Source organism: Procambarus clarkii, chromosome 29 (genome assembly GCF_040958095.1).
Source record: "Procambarus clarkii isolate CNS0578487 chromosome 29, FALCON_Pclarkii_2.0, whole genome shotgun sequence".
Lineage (NCBI taxonomy): Eukaryota > Metazoa > Arthropoda > Malacostraca > Decapoda > Cambaridae > Procambarus > Procambarus clarkii.
Window position 1 is genome coordinate 9,792,319 of NC_091178.1, and position 21,624 is coordinate 9,813,942.

At 45.2% G+C, this 21,624-nt stretch overlaps 1 protein-coding gene across 1 annotated transcript in view; it reads left to right on the plus strand.

The window, feature by feature from the left end:
* Positions 1-497: 497 nt before the first annotated feature.
* LOC123765034 (platelet glycoprotein V) overlaps positions 498-21,624 on the plus strand; it is a 61,424-nt gene continuing 40,297 nt past the window's right edge. The window contains exon 1 of the mRNA XM_045753410.2: positions 498-789. Coding sequence (XP_045609366.1) covers positions 700-789 — 90 coding nt within the window. The 5' untranslated portion in view covers positions 498-699. The remainder of the gene's footprint in view (positions 790-21,624) is intronic.

Genomic DNA, 21,624 nt, shown 5'->3' on the forward strand with positions numbered 1-21,624 from the left:
ATGACGCGCGTTACAGGTCACAGCTTCGAAGAGCGTCAGCGTGACAAAGTATATTTAAATACAGATTCACGCCAAATGCGATAGTCTATATGTTATAAATACGCAACGTGAACCAGCCGGCCCTTTGTCTCAGGGTTGCAATTGCCACCCTAGAGATATGAGTGGCCCTCCATGTGAGTAACAGGTTGTGGCAGCACCCCTTTGGCTCCTGGGACCTGCTCCTCAGGAGCCACTCTGACTCATCTCTCGCTAGGAATTTAGACAACAGGCGAAAAGGCAATCGATGACGAGCACTGGGAGTTGGGAGGGAGAGGGAGGGAAGGTTGTAAGAGGGAATGGATAATGGGGGGTTAGAGGGAAGGGAAGAGAGGGCCAGTGGTGAGGGATAGGAAGGGAGGGGGGACAGAGGGAGGTAGTTCTCTCACCATGGAAGGGGAAACAAAGCGACGGTGATGGCAACACGCTTGCAGACGGTCAGCCTGAGGTCCCCCAGTTATCCTCCGCGTTAGTTTCCCTCCAGCCGTCAGAGAGGAAGGAGGCCGCTGTGGCTCGTTCCTCCTCCTCCTCACTGAGCCACACAATTACTGACTCCCTGTCGGCCTCGACGCTCGCTCGGATAAGTTTCAGTGCAGTGCCTCCGTCTGGGATTAACATGGATATGAGTTTGATAACTATCAGCGGAGTAACTTGACAGTTGGCATGTGTCTCCAGGACCCGAGTAGCAGTGACGTCCGGCCAGCCATGGATAATTACATTAACAAGATGAACTGGAAATACTGGATAATGGAGGTAAGATTAACATGGGTAGGCATTAATGTGTGTATCTCTTAAGGAAAATGATTTCATTAACTAATATGTAATTCTGGGAAGTAATGTATTTTTATTTCAATAAGAAATAACTTTATATGTAAGAGTGCGTTGACAGTCTTGCGAGCGACGGAGGAAGTCTGAGAGGCACGACTAAACATTAGCGCTATGAAAGTCCGAGGTGAGACAGGTAAACACCGCGCGGGACCTCCTTACCTGGTCTGAAACACCGCGCGGGACCTCCTTACCTGGTCTGAAACACCGCGCGGGACCTACTCCTCTGGTCTGAAACACCGCACGGGACCACCTCCTCTGGTCTGAAACACCGCGTGGGACCTCCTTGCCTGGTCTGAAACACCGCGCGGGACCACCACCTCTGGTCTGAAACACCGCGCGGGACCTCCTCCTTTGGTCTGAAACACCGCGCGGGACCACCTCCTCTGGTCTGAAACACCGCGCCGAACCTCCTAGCCCGGTCCGAAACCCCGCTAGTGGTGTACAGCCTCTTCCTCTGGTCTGAAACACCGAGCGTGGGACAGGAATTACTCTGTGCATTTAATCTCACCGTGACGACAGTTCAATTATGTTTATGCGGTTCTCTGCACTAATGGAGACACGCTCTGCTCTCTGTTGAAATTGTCAGCGTTGAGGTTCAGTGTGTTTGTTCTTTATTCATATGTACGTGTTTACTTGGATATGTATTTATATGTAGCTACATTTTCCTCCTCAATTAAACACAGGTATGCACTTGCAAGCACGCCCGCCCGCACGCACACACACATTGGGGGGCCTGATAGTTGAGTGGACAGCGCTCTGGACTCGTAATCCTAGGGTTCGGGTTCGATCCCGGTGATGGTGGAAGCAAAATGGGCAAAGTTTCTTTCACCCTGATGCCCCTGTTACCTAGCAGTAAATAGGTACTTGGGAGTTAGACAGCTGTTACGGGCTGCTTCCTGGGGATGTGTGTGTGGGAGAAAAAAATAGTTAGTAGTTAGTAACAGTTGATTGATTGACAGTTGAGAGGCGGGCTGAAAGAGCAAAGCTCAACCCCCGCAAGCACAACTAGGTGAATACAGCTAGGTGAATACACACACGCACGCACGCATACACACACACACGCGCTCACCCAGGTGACTGCAAATCATTAGTCGCCAATAAGATTTCGTAATTGCTCTATTAAATCCCTAACACACTGTTCTTGGCGAGTGGCACTTAATACGGACAAAGCAATTTCCTCCATTAGCAAGACAAGTTATACATCAGAAGGCGACATCCTCAGCTGCATTCAGCGTCAACGAGAATTATTGAAACGCCGAGCCACGGAATTATCGATTGATGGCGCCAGTAGCCTAGCCTAGCGTCAAGTGCGGAATGTGGAATGCTAGTCCCTTATAATCAGCCTGTGCTTGTAAGCTCTTTGTTTTTTACAAGCCTGTGCTTGTAGACTGTTTTATACAAGCCTGTGCTTGTAGACTGTTTTATACAAGCCTGTGCTTGTAGACTCTTTGTTTTATACAAGCCTGTGCTTGTAAGCTCTTTGTTTTATACAAGCCTGTGCTTGTAGACTCTTTGTTTTATACAAGATAGATACCTGTCTCTTCAAGGGTAAAGGAACAGACACTTGAGGCTAACTTTACCCAACTGATAATAGCGCAGGATTTACCCAACAGATAATGGACCAGGATTTACCCAACTGATAATGAACCAGGATTTACCCAACAGATGACGGACCAGGATTTACCCAACAGATAATGGTCCAGGATTTACCCAACAGATAATGAACCAGGATTTACCCAACTGATAATGGACCAGGATTTAGCCAAGCCTGGTCCATCATCAGGTCCTGGACCAATATCAAACGTTGTGTGAAGTCAAACGTCACAGTGAGAAATGTATTGGATAAACTGTAGGTAGGATACACGACAATAAATTTTGAAAGGGAATTTCATGTATTCGTCGGTTACTGTTTAGGCTTTTGAGTTGAATGCATTTTCATTTATTGCATTTGAATGATCTAACATGTTTGACACAATACGTGACAACATTTCATATTTTTGTTAATATATATATTTTTTGATTTGGCTGGAACAACGCACATTAATATTCATTGCTTGCAGATTTTTTTTATTACTCAGTCGTCGTCATGTAGGCAGGAAATATATACAAAATTATTTTGCGAACGATTACACTTTTGTATACTTTATTAATCTTTTTTTTGTATATACTTTATTATTCTATCTTGCAACAACGGTATTGATTAAAAATGCAAGGCCTCTCTTGCGCAGCGGACTCGCTGCCGATTGGGTCAGGGTTCGATTCTCTTGCAGGGTGAGATAGGAATGTCTAGATGCGTTTTCTTACACCTGGTGCATCTGTTCACCTAGCAGTATTTATAGCTATCTGGGAGTTAGTTTATTGATGTGGGTTGCATGATGTGGAAGCTGAGTTATTGACTAAGGTCTGAGAGTACTCACTGACCAAGGCCTGAGAGTAATCACTGACCAAGGCCTGAGAGTACTCACTGACCAAGGTCTGAGAGTACTCACTGACCAAGGCCTGAGAGTACTCACTGACCAAGGCCTGAGAGTAATCACTGACCAAGGCCTGAGAGTACTCACTGACCAAGGTCTGAGAGTACTCACTGACCAAGGCCTGAGAGTACTCACTGACCAAGGCCTGAGAGTACTCACTGACCAACATAAGAAACTTCCGGTCAACGACAAGAACAAAACAAATCCGTTCTTATTATTTTTACTACCAGGTGGGCAGAGGCATCAGCTGAAAAGACAAGGTGCCCTGGGATCGAACCTGGGTTGAAAGTCGAGGACCTAGAAAGAGAGCGTATCAATACAAAATACTTGTGGGAGTAAAAAGTCCCATTTGTGCCATATGGTTCAGATCCAAGCGTATGTAAACAAAACAGTGTGTGTCCTCTGGGTGTTATATTGATGAGACAATTGCTGTAGTGAACGACACGGAGGCCCTAAGCACGGCCGCGTAAGGTCCGGGGAGCTGGAAAATAAGCCCCTGGTAAGCCCTAAAATAACTTCACTTTATGCCTTGTTTCCTCACGTTAGCAAAAAAATAATATATATATGTATATATATATTGTAGCTCTCTCATGTTTAAATTACTGTGTGTGTGTGTGTGTGTGTATGTGTGGGGTTGGGGGGTTGGTAAGGGGTAATGGGCTTGGGGAGCCCTTAGGGTAATGGGCGTAAGGTTACCTTGCTTAGGGTAATAGGCATGTGAATATGAGCAGCATCCTCACTGTTGTGTGTGAGAGTAAATACGAACAGGATCCTTGTTGTATTACGACCTTCTGAGGGAATTTCCCTATGTGAGGCAAAATTGTATACATGTCAATAAAGATTCTATAATATCACGTATGTGTGTGGCCTGAAACGAAACATGTTCATCACACAGCATAGCGGTATATAAGTGGTAACTCACTCACTTGCTTCGCCAGCGATTTGGTCTAGGTTCGAGTCCTGGCCGGGGAGGATTGTCTGGGCGCCAATCCTAAACTGTTGGCCTCTGTTCACCCAGCAGTAATTGGGTACCTGGTTGCCAACCAATTGGCGGGTCGTGTTCCAGGGCAAACTAGTAGGGTAAGGCTTACTATAAGCTACGAGAAGGGAAAGCTCTCAGCCAGCTAATAGAAAGTAGATGTCCGTTCCTCTACATACTCCCCTGTAAAAATAAAATATATAAGCATGTTCATTCATAGCATAACGTGATAATTTTGCATTCCTGAGCATATAGTATCCTATAAACATGTTCATACCCACAGCATAACATATAAAAATGTTCATACCCACAGCATAACATAAAAATGCTCATACCCACAGCATAACATATAAAAATGTTCATACCCACAGCATAACATAAAAATGCTCATACCCACAGCATAACATATATAAAAATGTCCATACCCACAGCATAACATATATAAACATGTCCATACCCACAGCATAACATATATAAACATGTCCATACCCACAGCATAGCCAACACAATACAGACGTAGATCCCACAGCCTGCCACCATCCCCCCCTCCCTCCCCCCGCGCCCGTCATCCAAACATTACCATTCGTTTAAAATCTGTACAATTTACAGCCTCTGGCGTCTCCCCTTTAGTGGCCCAGACTCACAACCGGCGGAGGTTCTTAGGAAGCTCAAGTGTAATACAGTAAATATGAGGAATTTGCATGTCCCCTAACACAAAGTTGGGCCGTAATGATAACTTAGAGGAGGCGTCCCTCACAGCTCGGTACATACCCGCTTAAGCGGTGGAGGGAGGCGGATGTGATTGGTTGCCGGGTGGAGTGGGGGAGAGTATGGAAGCTGAGTGCTTTGTGTATGTTGGAACTGTGCGGCTGTGCTGTTTAAGCTTGATGTTTACTGGTGGGAAATGGTAATATATCTCTGTCTGTCTGTCTGTCTTTTTAACTAAGACTAGGCTTCAAAAGGAAAGTTATTGACGCTCGTAGTGACACTTCAAGAGTTGTAATCTAACTCTTGTTGTTGTTTACTAAGAGTTATTATCATACATCAACTCTTGAAGAGGAGAGAAATAGTATTAAAAATGATGATAATTAACAACAATAATAATACAAACTAATAATATTATTGTGTTGATTAGACTGTTACTGATGTATTAACAATCAGCATTAATGGCGTGACAAAATATACACATGTGAAATTGAGTTGTATCCATAACTACTGTATTTATAAATTAGTGGAAATGTTTTCAAGTGAAAATGTTCTCTGAAGTGTTCAAGTGTTCAGTGACTGGAGGTATTTTGAGAGGCGACCTGACCGAGAATGACTGACATCTGCAGACTATCTCAAGTTTATCTAGGCCTACCTAAGGTTCCTATGGGTGAGTTGTTTGTTGGTATGTGTATGTGTGTGTGTGTGTGTGTGTGTGTGTGTGTCGAGTGCTAGCTCCTCAGACCCACCTTGCGACCTGACTTCCGTCTCTCCTGTTTTTGATCATATCTACTTTGGAGACTGTTGTGTGAGCTACTGTCGACTCTCCTTATAGCCAATTTAATTTCCTCACATTTTGGAACTAAAATGTTTCTTTCTCTAACATCTCTGTGACTTATCTTTGTCTTAAGGTTCTTGCTATGTCCCCCACCGTTCTTCCCTGCATTATACTGAACTTGTTCCCCTGTTCTACAATGCCTTATACTGAACATGCCCCTCTGTTCTCTTCTGTCTTATACTGAACTTGTTCACCTGTTCTATCCTCCCTTATACTGAGCTAGTTTCCTTGTTCTACCCTGCGTTATGCAGAACTTATCCCCCTGTTCTACTCTGCCTTAGGCTTGACAAGGTATGAAGTCCATGCAGGAGCAGCATACTTCAGGATTGGTCTTACATATGTGGTAAAACACACACACACACACACACACACACACACACACACACACACACACACACACACACACACACACACACACACACACACACACACACACAAACTTCCTCCCAACTTCAGCTTTTTCTTTGTCCAACATATAAAAGTCGTACTCTGTGCCTTTTCTTGTTCTTGTCCTTCCTCAAAAGTGCTTTTCCTTTTATGTTTCATCTGTGTTTTGTCACTTCTCTTTATCTTCTCCTTGATTGCTGGACACACATTAATGTCGTCAGTGTCTGTGTGTATTTACTATTTGTGTCTACAGAATTGAGCTATTAGCTCTTGGAATTCGCCTCTCTAACTAATCTAGTTTTCCTCCATTATATATACTACATATATTTCTCTTTTCACACACACACACACCAGGAAGCAGCCCGTAGCAGCTGTCTTACTCCCAGATACCTATTTACTGCTAGGTAACAGAGCCATCAGGGTGAAGGAAACTGCCCATTTGTTTTTCCCGCCGGCTGCCGGGATCGAACCCCGGTCCCCAGGTCCACGAGTCTAGAGCGCTGTCCACTCAGCCAGCCAGCCAGCCCCTGGGCTGGCGTGCGCGTGCGTGCGCGTACATGTGGTTAGTCCTTATATACCCTTAGCAAAACGTAGTACTACTAACATGCTAAAGAATTATCATAAGCCGTATCATATTTTATCGTGTAATCTTATATGGATTAATTTGTAATCCATATATGGAGTTACTTCCAATTACGTCTCATTTCGGTGCTAATCAGCTTCTATAATTTTCTTTTATTATAGTCCATCCCGAGGCAAAGTGTGTGTCTTTATCTCGCGAGTACTTCTCTGGATCTTCTACGTCGTGATCATGGCTAGGTCTCTCCTGGTGTGACGAATGGTTCAGTTTGTATGGACAGCCACTGTAGGTTACAGAGGTTACAGCTCTTGTATCCTCTCATGCTGGCTCTTTCACTCTCCCTTCATAACTCTTTTTTTTTGTATCCTCTCAATGCTCATGTCTGTCTGTTCAGAGACTGGACTGAATACTGTGAACCTGTCTCTCTCCCACTGACTACTGTGAACGTGTCTCTCTCCCACTGACTACTGTGAACCTGTCTATCTCACACTGACTACTGTGAACCTGTCTATCTCACACTGACTACTGTGAACCTGTCTATCTCACACTGACTACTGTGAACCTGTCTATCTCACACTGACTACTGTGAACCTGTCTATCTCACACTGACTACTGTGAACCTGTCTATCTCACACTGACTACTGTGAACCTGTCTATCTCACACTGACTACTGTGAACCTGCCTCTCTCCCACACACTGACTACTGTGAACCTGCCTCTCTCCCACACAATGACTAATGTGAACCTGCCTCTCTCCCACACAATGACTACTGTGAACCTGCCTCTCTCCCACACACTGACTACTGTGAACCTGCCTCTCTCCCACACACTGACTACTGTGAACCTGCCTCTCCCACACACTGACTACTGTGAACCTGCCTCTCCCACACACTGACTACTGTGAACCTGCCTCTCCTACACACTGACTACTGTGAACCTGCCTCTCTCCCACACACTGACTACTGTGAACCTGCCTCTCTCCCACACACTGACTACTGTGAACCTGCCTCTCTCCCACACACTGACTACTGTGAACCTGCCTCTCTCCCACACACTGACTACTGTGAACCTGCCTCTCTCCCACACACTGACTACTGTGAACCTGCCTCTCTCCCACACACTGACTACTGTGAACCTGCCTCTCTCCCACACACTGACTACTGTGAACCTGCCTCTCCCACACACTGACTATTGTGAACCTGCCTCTCCCACACACTGACTACTGTGAACCTGCCTCTCTCCCACACACTGACTACTGTGAACCTGCCTTTCCCACACACTGACTACTGTGAACCTGCCTCTCCCACACACTGACTACTGTGAACCTGCCTCTCCTACACACTGACTACTGTGAACCTGCCTCTCTCCCACACACTGACTACTGTGAACCTGCCTCTCTCCCACACACTGACTACTGTGAACCTGCCTCTCTCCCACACACTGACTACTGTGAACCTGCCTCTCTCCCACACACTGACTACTGTGAACCTGCCTCTCTCCCACACACTGACTACTGTGAACCTGCCTCTCTCCCACACACTGACTACTGTGAACCTGCCTCTCCCACACACTGACTACTGTGAACCTGCCTCTCCCACACACTGACTACTGTGAACCTGCCTCTCCTACACACTGACTACTGTGAACCTGCCTCTCTCCCACACACTGACTACTGTGAACCTGCCTCTCTCCCACACACTGACTACTGTGAACCTGCCTCTCTCCCACACACTGACTACTGTGAACCTGCCTCTCTCCCACACACTGACTACTGTGAACCTGCCTCTCTCCCACACACTGACTACTGTGAACCTGCCTCTCTCCCACACACTGACTACTGTGAACCTGCCTCTCTCCCACACACTGACTACTGTGAACCTGCCTCTCCCACACACTGACTATTGTGAACCTGCCTCTCCCACACACTGACTACTGTGAACCTGCCTCTCTCCCACACACTGACTACTGTGAACCTGCCTTTCCCACACACTGACTACTGTGAACCTGCCTCTCCCACACACTGACTACTGTGAACCTGCCTCTCCTACACACTGACTACTGTGAACCTGCCTCTCTCCCACACACTGACTACTGTGAACCTGCCTCTCTCCCACACACTGACTACTGTGAACCTGCCTCTCTCCCACACACTGACTACTGTGAACCTGCCTCTCTCCCACACACTGACTACTGTGAACCTGCCTCTCTCCCACACACTGACTACTGTGAACCTGCCTCTCCCACACACTGACTACTGTGAACCTGCCTCTCCCACACACTGACTACTGTGAACCTGCCTCTCTCCCACACACTGACTACTGTGAACCTGCCTCTCTCCCACACACTGACTACTGTGAACCTGCCTCTCTCCCACACACTGACTACTGTGAACCTGCCTCTCTCCCACACACTGACTACTGTGAACCTGCCTCTCCCACACACTGACTACTGTGAACCTGCCTCTCTCCCACACACTGACTACTGTGAACCTGCCTTTCCCACACACTGACTACTGTGAACCTGCCTCTCTCCCACACACTGACTACTGTGAACCTGCCTCTCTCCCACACACTGACTACTGTGAACCTGCCTCTCCCACACACTGACTACTGTGAACCTGCCTCTCTCCCACACACTGACTACTGTGAACCTGCCTCTCCCACACACTGACTACTGTGAACCTGCCTCTCCCACACACTGACTACTGTGAACCTGCCTCTCTCCCACACACTGACTACTGTGAACCTGCCTCTCTCCCACACACTGACTACTGTGAACCTTCCTGTCTCACCCTGACATACAGACAGACAGACAGACAGACATACAAAAACCATCACTGACGAACAGACATAAATACCGTATGACCGATTAACTCTTTATAAAAATTATTTGCGAAGTCTCTCCAAAATAATACACCGATGCTTGAACTAAATGCAGTTAAGTCATTACTGGGAATTCACGGAATGGATTAATTAAGCCGAATTATCGCTCATTTATTGTCCATGCCTAAATCTTTTTTTTTTTTTTTTTTTTTTTGGGGGGGGGGGGTAATTTAGTTAGTTGCAAATGAATGTATTGCAACATGAATCATTCCCGATTCTGATTAATAGCCTGGCAAGTCTAATTAAAGTCTGAGTCTAATTAAAGTCTGAGAGGTACATGAACGAGGCGTTTATCACTATGGTCAATATTATTTTTGCGGTGAGGCTTGTGCGCAATATTTATCTTTTTTTTTTATCTTTTTTCTGTATACTTCTGTTATACTTTTAGAAAGAGTATCTTTTTTTTTATCTTTTTTCTGTATACTTCTGTTATACTTTTAGAAAGACTATCTTTTTTTTTCCCCCATTTTTTTATCATCGTCTTGGACGTTAATTGGTTACAGTTATTTTGTAATGTTGATTCAAAATTTCACGTTAAGCCTAATCTCACACTGTAACCCCCCCCCCTCCCCCTCTCCCAGTTTTTATAGTATTTTAATGTATATTTAGTCTTTTTTAACACGTATTGCCCTTTCTTTTTATTGTATTTTTAATGGGCTCAGACTTTTTATCATATATTGGTCTTTATTTTTATTATTTGGTAAATGTATTAAGTCTTTCTATCACATATTGTCCTCTGTTTTACTCTATGTTTAACGTATTTAGTCATTTTGTTTTACTTTGTGATTTTATTTTATTATTTTTACGTGATTTTTTATTTATTTTATTCTACATTCTTGTGTTGTTTTTGTTCCCAGTTGATCCCTTACTACTATGGTGCCAGCTGCTGCTGCCAGGTGGGCGAGATGAGGCACCAGCTGTGGCCTGTTTTAGGGCACCAGCTGTGGCCTGTTTTAGGGCACCAGGTGTGGTCTGTTTTAGGGCACCAGGTGTGGTCTGTTTTAGGGCACCAGGTGTGGTCTGTTTTAGGGCACCAGCTGTGGCCTGTTTTAGGGCACCAGCTGTGGCCTGTTTTAGGGCACCAGGTGTGGTCTGTTTTAGGGCACCAGGTGTGGTCTGTTTTAGGGCACCAGGTGTGGTCTGTTTTAGGGCACCAGCTGTGGCCTGTTTTAGGGCACCAGGTGTGGTCTGTTTTAGGGCACCAGGTGTGGTCTGTTTTAGGGCACCAGGTGTGGTCTGTTTTAGGGCACCAGCTGTGGCCTGTTTTAGGGCACCAGCTGTGGCCTGTTTTAGGCCACCAGCTGTTGTCTGTTTTAGGGCACCAGATGTGGTCTGTTTTAGGGCACCAGCTGTGGCCTGTTTTAGGGCACCAGCTGTGGCCTGTTTTAGGGCACCAGCTGTTGTCTGTTTTAGGGCACCAGCTGTGGTCTGTTTTAAGGCACCAGCTGTGGCCTGTTTTAGGGCACCAGCTGTTGTCTGTTTTAGGGCACCAGCTGTGGCATGTTTTAAGACCAGCTGTGGTCTGTTTAAGGCACCAGCTGTGGCCTGTTTTAGGGCACCAGCTGTGGTCTGTTTTAGGGCACCAGCTGTGGCCCGTTTTAGGGCACCAGCTGTGGCCTGTTTTAAGACCAGCTGTGGTCTGTTTTAAGGCACCAGCTGTGGCCTGTTTTAGGGCACCAGCTGTGGCCTGTTTTAAGACCAGCTGTGGTCTGTTTTAAGGCACCAGCTGTGGCCTGTTTTAGGGCACTAGCTGTCGGAAAATCCGACACCATTTAATATATCATACAGATAATAGCTGTGTTGTATAAACAAGTTACCCATAGAAAACGTAACTTGTAGTGGAATTACCGTCTAAAGAAAACGGGATATCATCACCACATACTATTATAATTCACCAGCTATTCTGCTGGGAATTATTCTTAAATACATTAGTCTTTGGACTTTACCATCATAAAAACATCTTATATAAATTAACTTAATTATCAATATTAAAGTAGAGTAAATGTGACCCTTCTATCACTTTCTGAAATGTGGACAATGTAAGCCAGGCGTCAGAGGAAGGAGGGCAGCCATCATTGTTTATATGAGACCAGAGGCTCACACGGGAGCAAATTCGGCTCCTGTTAAATTTACTTGGACGTAGTGTTATGGAACCCAAAGGTGTACCATTGTCAACACGCTGTCTACAAATACAAGTTAAGTGTCTATCCGAAACCCGTTTATCATTCATTTATGGCCATTAATGTCAGGATATAGGGTTAGCCGGTTAGAACGCGAAATCGCCTCATACTAAAGGTAATTAAGCCAGGTCTTTAATGTTCCATGTACTGTATAGTGTTTTCTCTGATATAGCTTGTCATATATAGGATTCTGGCTTCACAGCTAGCGCACTTTTGACAGGTCAAGACGAGGATACAAGATTATGTGCACCAGTTACTGGGTGATAGAAGCTACCTCAAAGAGGATAATTTGGTGTCTACACTCTAGTTATACCTGGTGGACTAACCTGCTGTACTATAAGAGAAGGAACCTCATCAATGTATGTAGCTATTACTGTAATTTGATTGGCTGCATATGTGTAATATAAACCCCCCCTAATGTGTAGAGGATCGATTTGTGAGATTATGAGATTATTGCAGAAATACAGTCCACTTATCATTATACAAATTGCTATCGAAGTATACAAATTAACGTAAATATAAATTCATATAAATTAAATAAATATAAATCTCACAGGTCGGTTCCCACATTATTTGGTCATCTTCGAACCGGATGACGGATTATTTGATCCTTTGAACCCACATTTGGTCATCTTAGTACCGGATGAACCAGTTAACCAAACCAGTGGATTCATTAAATATACTAGTGCAGTGTTATTTAAACAAAGCCAGTCAAGACAGCGGCGTTGCCTCGTGGGAGCTCAGGAGCCTCCCTCAGCCCAGATCAGCCTTAGTCAGCGGTTTCATGCACACCCACAGAAATTTGGTGGCGTGTTATTTCGTGAAATGACAGCGCTAATATAGAATCCAGCCAAATTAGTGACTGTGTCTTCGCGAGATTGTTCACGGATTTCGTGGTGTTACATTTCGCGAGAGATTATCCACGAATTTTGTGGACTTTATTTCGCGAGGTCACTAATAACATTTAATACTTCTTGATAATATTAGAAGTTTCATAGAGGCTAATTAAGAGGCTATTAACAATAATTGTGTATATTATTTCTCCAAAATAGAGAATTATTTAATATATATTGCACTAGTGATCACAGTATAATATTTACTAATTGCCAACCCATAACAGGGTAGGATATTAACTACTGACTAGTTGAACTATTATCGTTCATCCTAGTCCCATTATTACCATAGTCAGTTGTACTATATTCAACAACTTAGCACCATTAATGAATGGTGCAGACCCTATTTTGGGTGTAATTATTATCAACTCGAATTGAGTTGTATATATAATAATTTACTTATGATCATTACACCTTTGAGTGATTAATTAGTGTCTCTACCATCCTAGGGTGATATAGAAGAGCTAACCTAAAGGTACTTCCAGTGACACTGGTTTATCACTCAAATCATTAGTGTGGATGATTGTATATATATAATGTGTATTAATTTTAAGTGCTAACCTCTAGTAGAGGTAGGATTATTGCCTAGTGAGTTCAGAATTTACCCTAGGCTACCATTAGTGTTTGTTCAGTATTATGAGCAGCCCAAGTACAAGCCCCACAAGGCTTCACCAACTAGCCAGTATGGATAATGCTGGCAATGAGAGAACTGTCATACATCTAGTACTACAATTGCTGGACTTACCTCAACCTGATCAGACTGCTGACTCATTACAATCCTTCAGCATGGAGTTTGAGTCACTACTAAGAATATTCAGTCTTAAGGTTGATATAACTACTAGTGAATGGATGACCAAAGTAGTCCTTCAACGAAAATTGTCCAGCGATATACTAGATGAATTATATGCACATCAACATAACACCATCCTGACAGTACAGGACATCACTGAAGGTTTACATTCCATCATAAACAAACGACGAGCAAATGAGGAAGTTAAAGCCTCTTGCAAGCCTTCAGAAATAGAAAATAAGAGTCAATTAAAGGGTAAAACAACTACCCCAAATAAACATCAGTCAATTACTCTAACATCAAGTTGCAGAAAATCTGACAATGCAGCAGCATCCTCCAAGCCTACTGTTACTAGTTCACCCAAACCGGTAACTTCCAAACGTGCAGTAGGCTGGGGAACATGTATGTTCTGCAAAAGGAAACATTCAACATACTGTTGTGCTAATTATCCAACCAGAGACACTCGTATGGAGCGACTCCAGGAATTAGGGAGATGTGCAAGGTGTCTCAAGTCACACAACATAGACTATTGTGATACCCAATTCAACACCTGCAACAGGTGTAGAAGAGGTAGACACCATGCAGCACTGTGCAAATATACGAAATTAACGTATTCAAGACCCAAGGTGGAAGATAGCATTCCCACCACAGTACAGTACTGCAAGGTGCAACAAACAAAGAGTGTCCAATCGGCAAAGTCTAAAGGTAATACGACTTTGCCTACTGCCCAAATTACCATCCTGAATAAGAGGGCCAAGGTCCATACCCGTGGGTTGTTTGACCAAGGATCCCAGAGAACATATATTACTAAAAAGTTGGCAGATGAATTACAATTAAGGCCTGTAGCCCAGATGTCATTCAACATCTCAGGGTTTGTAACAGATGCAGGACCTCAAGTCTACCAGGTGGTACAACCATCAGTACGCTTAGGCAGGTACGTCTGTCGAGTACAAGCCATTGTGGTGGACAAAATACCAGTAGACCTACAAGTTCAAGGTCTGCGAGCAACAGCCAAATTCCTGAGAAATAGAGGAATAAAATTGGCAGATAATATTAAGTCTGATCTCCTCACTGACTTCGGTCTCCTTGTTGGGACAGACTATTGTCATCGATTCATCGGTAGCCCTACTAAATATCAGGGTATAACCATGTTAAACTCTGCAGGAGGTAAATTACTCTCAGGCCCAGTATCAAGCCTGAGGAGACCTATGCCTGCAGATAAACAATACCAGTAGAAATCTAAATTTGTCAGCTGATTATATTTCTCCAGTAGCATTATACTAAGGAGATTACAGCTGACTATAGTAACAGAAGTTGATGTTAGTATCATCATTTAAAGCTGAAGATGAGTTCATGAGGCCTCAGTGGCAAATCAGTGAACAGTAGCCTAAAACAGCTACAAGTCACTGCGACCAATGTCACTGAACCCACTGCAGTCTCAGAACCATACTTTACTTTCATGATGAGCTATTCAATCTTCTGAATCAATTAACTAAATTAAACCCCAATAAATCTGATGACTGATTTGATACATTTATTATTTAATCAAGATGTATTCCATGGGCCTCAGTGTTTATATATCAGTGACCAGTTACCTGAAGAAACTTCAAGTTATATCTAATGTCACTGATCTCACTGCAGTCCCTGAATCATACTTGACTGTAGTACTTGATCACATCCAGTCTTCTGGGTTAAATAATATGTAATAAGGCTTGAATATTAGCCTTTCAAGAGTTGACAGGGAAGTGAAATCGCATTGGACTTCTAACCCCTGCAACTCTAGTACGGGACATCCGTCCTGTACGAACAGACGCACAAATGTGTGATTACTAACTACTAACATCAAATTAATCAAATAATTCGAAGGAGGAGTATCGGTGTTCGTCTGTTCTAAAGAGGACTTCGACCCGTGAGCAGCCCCCTGGGGAATTATGTCGGAAAATCCGACACCATTTAATATATCATACAGATAATAGCTGTGTTGTATAAACAAGTTACCCATAGAAAACGTAACTTGTAGTGGAATTACCGTCTAAAGAAAACGGGATATCATCACCACATACTATTATAATTCACCAGCTATTCTGCTGGGAATTATTCTTAAATACATTAGTCTTTGGACTTTACCATCATAAAAACATCTTATATAAATTAACTTAATTATCAATATTAAAGTAGAGTAAATGTGACCCTTCTATCACTTTCTGAAATGTGGACAATGTAAGCCAGGCGTCAGAGGAAGGAGGGCAGCCATCATTGTTTATATGAGACCAGAGGCTCACACGGGAGCAAATTCGGCTCCTGTTAAATTTACTTGGACGTAGTGTTATGGAACCCAAAGGTGTACCATTGTCAACACGCTGTCTACAAATACAAGTTAAGTGTCTATCCGAAACCCGTTTATCATTCATTTATGGCCATTAATGTCAGGATATAGGGTTAGCCGGTTAGAACGCGAAATCGCCTCATACTAAAGGTAATTAAGCCAGGTCTTTAATGTTCCATGTACTGTATAGTGTTTTCTCTGATATAGCTTGTCATATATAGGATTCTGGCTTCACAGCTAGCGCACTTTTGACAGGTCAAGACGAGGATACAAGATTATGTGCACCAGTTACTGGGTGATAGAAGCTACCTCAAAGAGGATAATTTGGTGTCTACACTCTAGTTATACCTGGTGGACTAACCTGCTGTACTATAAGAGAAGGAACCTCATCAATGTATGTCGCTATTACTGTAATTTGATTGGCTGCATATGTGTAATATAAACCCCCCCTAATGTGTAGAGGATCGATTTGTGAGATTATGAGATTATTGCAGAAATACAGTCCACTTATCATTATACAAATTGCTATCGAAGTATACAAATTAACGTAAATATAAATTCATATAAATTAAATAAATATAAATCTCACAGGTCGGTTCCCACACTAGCTGTGGCCTATTTTAAGGCACCAGCTGCCAAACGTAGTGATACTAACACGCTGAAGAATTATATATGTACAGTAGAAAATATTTTCCATGATTCCTAAATGCGTTTACCCACATTGCAACTGAGGGTAATAATATCGCTTTGCCTAATTCACAAATTTAGAAATTTACCATTATTTCCTAAGAAAATGATACATGTTGTCAAGATTATTGATGTGCTAATAGTAAATTTTTTAACACAATTCGTGTATACAGAGGTATAGTTATTGACATTATAGGCAGGTGGAGGTGTTAGGTCAAGCCAGATATTAATCATTATAGGCAGGTGGAGGTGTTAGGTCAAGGCAGATATTAAGACATTATAGGCAGGTGGAGGTGTTAGGTCAAGCCAGATATTGAGACATTATAGGCAGGTGGAGGTGTTAGGTCAAGCCAGATATTGAGACATTATAGGCAGGTGGAGGTGTTAGGTCAAGCCAGATATTGAGACATTATAGGCAGGTGGAGGTGTTAGGTCAAGCCAGATATTAAGACATTATAGGCAGGTGGAGGTGTTAGGTCAAGCCAGATATTAAGACATTATAGGCAGGTGGAGGTGTTAGGTCAAGCCAGATATTAAGACATTATAGGCAGGTGGAGGTGTTAGGTCAAGCCAGATGTTAAGACATTATAGGCAGGTGGAGGTGTTAGGTCAAGCCAGATATTAAGACATTATAGGCAGGTGGAGGTGTTAGGTCAAGCCAGATATTAAGACATTATAGGCAGGTGGAGGTGTTAGGTCAAGCCAGATATTGAGACATTATAGGCAGGTGGAGGTGTTAGGTCAAGCCAGATATTGAGACATTATAGGCAGGTGGAGGTGTTAGGTCAAGCCAGATATTACAGCATTAAGCAATTGCAGCTGTGAAGGTCAGCCAGTTGTCGAGACACATGGCCACTGCAGGTGTTAGGTCAAGCCAGATATTGAGACAGGGAGCAGCTGCAGATCAAGCCCCCCGGGCGTTAATAGGCCCACTCCATCATACGCAGCTGCAGACACCAGCAGCAGCAACACCGAGTAATAACAGCCGCGGACATTAGACGTCCACCAGCAAAGGGGGGTCGCCGTGGTCTAAGTGGCTGCGTGGTGGTGGACCTTGCCACAAAACACCCTCCCTTTATTAGCTCCTCGCTGACAGTAAAGTCTCATTTGCTCCTCGGCAGTGACGTCCCACCGGGCCCCTTTGTCGTGCGAAGCATGATTACCCTTTTCTCTCTTTTGTTTTGGTCTCGTGAGACAGGATCGAGTCCTGTCCGGTGGTGGCAAAGTCGACCCCAGCATCGACTTCGCCGGTGTCGCCATAAGCGCAGGTCGATGTCCCGGCTGTGGACACTATGCAAGATTCTTTCCTGTTCCCTCCGTGGAGTTGTGTCGTTATCTTGAGCAAATGGTCAGCTGGTGGTTGAAGCAATGGTCGTGTCAACTCCTGACCTGCCGGGCCTGCTGGAGGAGTATTTCACGCTGGCAGCCGTGAACGTCACATTAGGCCAGGGACGGGGCGAGGGGCGGGGATATGGCTGGCCGGACTAGGGGAGCGTTCTCTGTGGGGAGGTGTGGCAGGGAAGGCAAGGGGAGAATATATGTATGTGGTGGGGAGAGTTTGCGTCATGGGGTAGGGGAAAGTCTGCGTCATGGGTAGGGGTGACTGCGTCTTGGGGTAGGGGTGAGTCTGTGTCATGGGTGGGGGTGAGTCTGCGTCATGGGTAGGGGAAGTCTGCGTCATTGGTGGGGGAGAATTTGCGTCATGGGGTAGGGGAAGTCTGCGTCATGGGGTTATTTTCTTGAGGTTATCTTGAGATGGGTTCTGGGCAACCAGGCCTCCTTTTTTGTTACCCCCCCCCCCTCCCCAAGGCAGCCCGTAGCAGCTGTCTAACGCCCAGGTACCTATTTACTGCTAGGTATCAGCAGCATCAGAATAAAAGAAACTGCATGCCCATTTGCTTCCGCCTCCACCGGGGATCGAACCCGGAACCTCAAGACCACGAATCTGAAGCCCTGTCCACTCAGCCGTCAGACCCCCTAAGATGAGGTAGGGAAAACGTCTGTGTCATGGGTGGGGAAGCATGTATACACCAGGGAGTAGACGAAATGGTGAAGAAGAAGAAATGGTTTAAGAATGATGAGGGGGGGGGATGGAGAGGGGGGATGGTGGGGAGGACAAGTTACAAAACGTCGCGGCGGTTGATAAGAAAATTATTTGGGCGGGAAGGAGCCCGGGACGAGACGGTCTGCGACGGGAAGGGAAAAAGTTGAGGGCGGCAGAGTTTTGTCTGGGAATAAAAGGGACTGTTATGAGGGGGGGGGGGTGTTGGCGGGTGATGGGGCGGGGGGAGAGGTAGAATGTAGTAGACAGAGTGAGAGCTGGTGGCGTGTGTGAGGGGGAAGGAGGAGACAGAGAGAGTGAGAGCTGGTGATGTTATCCTCATGCGAGTCGGCAAGACTGGAGGCATCCCACCAAGATGAGCTTGGCCCAGACGGCCTGAGGCAGGGAACAGGCTGTTAAGTGTATGGACCATACAGCGTGTGGCCGCCGCAGGAGGGAGCCGCGCGGCCCAGTTATTGGGAAGGGGAGCAAGATTGCCCATTCCGGTGAATGGGGAGAGTATGGAGAAGGGCTGGGAAGCCTCTCGCCCGCCCCCGTCGACCTTATCCTGCAGGAAAAGTTGGACAATTTATGTGAGCCTTTTCAACTTTTATCCTTTGTGGGGAAAAGTGAGGTGTTGATTGCTGGCTGCGGGTTATTAGATGCTTTGCGAACCGTACACTTGCATTCTGCAACTTAAGCTGTTTGCCATTACGGCTCTGAAGTGGAGCAGCTGGGAGGTGTCTTGTAACTAGGTGTGTGTGTGAGGGAAGTGGGGACACTCTAGCTATGAGGAACGGAGCCTTGTGTATGGATTGGAAGGAACTATTTAGACTACTATCACACACTGGAGACCCCTGCTAGCCACACACACACACTGGAGACCCCTGCTAGCCACACACACACACACACACTGGATACCCCTGCTAGACACACACACACACACTGGAGACCCCTGCTAGCCACACACACACACTGGAGACCCCTGCTAGCCACACACACACACACACACTGGAGACCCCTGCTAGCCACACACACACACACTGGAGACCCCTGCTAGCCACACACACACACTGGAGACCCCTGCTAGCCACACACACACACACACACTGGAGACCCCTGCTAGCCACACACACACACACACTGGAGACCCCTGCTAGCCACACACACACACTGGAGATTCTACTAGTACAACCAACCACTAGACTACTAGAGTATATATAGTCGTCGTGGAAGCAAAGACACCCTCCCCCCTCCACGCTATATATACACACAGGTCCTTGCGGTCGAGTGGACAGCGCCCGGGAATCGTACTTCAAATGGCCTGGATACCATCCATGACAGAGGTAGAAACAAATGGGCAGGGATTTTTTTTACTTAATATCTATGTTCACGTAACAGTAAATCGGTACCTGGAGGCAGGTGAAACGGCCTGCTTCCTGGGTGTGTGTGTGTGTTTGTGTGTGTGTGTGTGTGCGCGTGTGTGTGTGTGTGTGTGTGTGTGTGTGTGTGTGTGTGTGTGTGTGTGTGTGTGTGAGAGGCGGGACCCAAGAGCCAAAAGCTCAACCCCCGCAAGCACAAATAGGTGAGTACACACACACACACACACACACACACACACACACACACACACACACACACACACACACACACACACACACACACACACACACACACGCACACATCTCAGGATGTGTGTGCTCTTCTAGCTCTTCATGACAGAGCCCAGTAGGCTCAGGAATCTGTACATCAGTTGATTGACGGTTGCGAAGCGGGACCAAAGAGCCAGAGCTCAACCCCCGCAAGCACAATTACGTGAGTACACACGCGCGCGCGCCAGCAAACCTTTCACCTTTTAACTACACCCAGGTAACTCCACTTAGGTAACTACACACACACAGTGTCAAGAAAATAGTGGGGTGGGGGTATAAAATATATATATATCCCAATTAAACTAAATTTAGATATCAATAATTTTTTTTAGAATTAAATGATATCCAGACATACGGGTGACAAGGCTTGTCCTGGTGCGGAGCATGAGACGATAACAGCCTTGATAAAGGGCTCGGGGGGGGGGGGGGGGGCCACACAGAAACCGCTGCCTGGCTCTTCATATTTCGTACAGATAGCCACGATGAAATTTTTATGTCCGTCAGTAAATGTCGAGCCTTTGGATGTCCTGTCAGCCGGTGCATTGTAAACAACTTGCTCAGGTTATGAACACACACACACATTGTAGCTCCTCCTCCTCCTAGCTCGAGGCGGGACCAAAGAGCCAAAGCTCAACCCCCGCAAGCACAAATAGGTGAGTACACACACACACGCTTCAAGAAGACCTAGACAAGCTGAAGGAATGGTCGAACAAATGGTTATTCAAGTTTAACCCAAGCAAATGCAATGTAATGAAGATAGGTGTAGGAAGCAGGAGGCCAGATACTAGGTATCATCTGGGAGATGAAATTCTTCAAGAGTCAGAGAGAGAAAAAGACTTGGGGGTTGACATCACGCCAGACTCCTGCAGCCCATATCAAGAGGATAACATCAGCGGCAAATGCCAGGCTGGCTAACATAAGAACGGCATTCAGAAACGTGTGTAAGAAATCATTCAGAACTTTGTATACCACTTATGTCAGGCCAATTCTGGAGTATGCAGCCCCAACATGGAGTCCATATCTAGTCAAGGATAAGACTAAACTGGAAAATGTTCAAAGGTTTGCCACCAGACTAGTACCCGAGCTGAGAGGTATGAGCTACGAGGAGAGACTACGGGAATTAAACCTCACTTCGCTGGAAGACAGAAGAGTTAGGGGGGGGGACATGATCACCACATTCAAGATTCTCAAGGGAATTGATAGGGTAGATAAAGACAGGCTATTTAACACAAGGGGCACACGCACTAGGGGACACAGGTGGAAACTGAGTGCCCAAATGAGCCACAGAGATATTAGAAACAACTTTTTTAGTGTCAGAGTGGTTGACAAATGGAATGCATTAGGCAG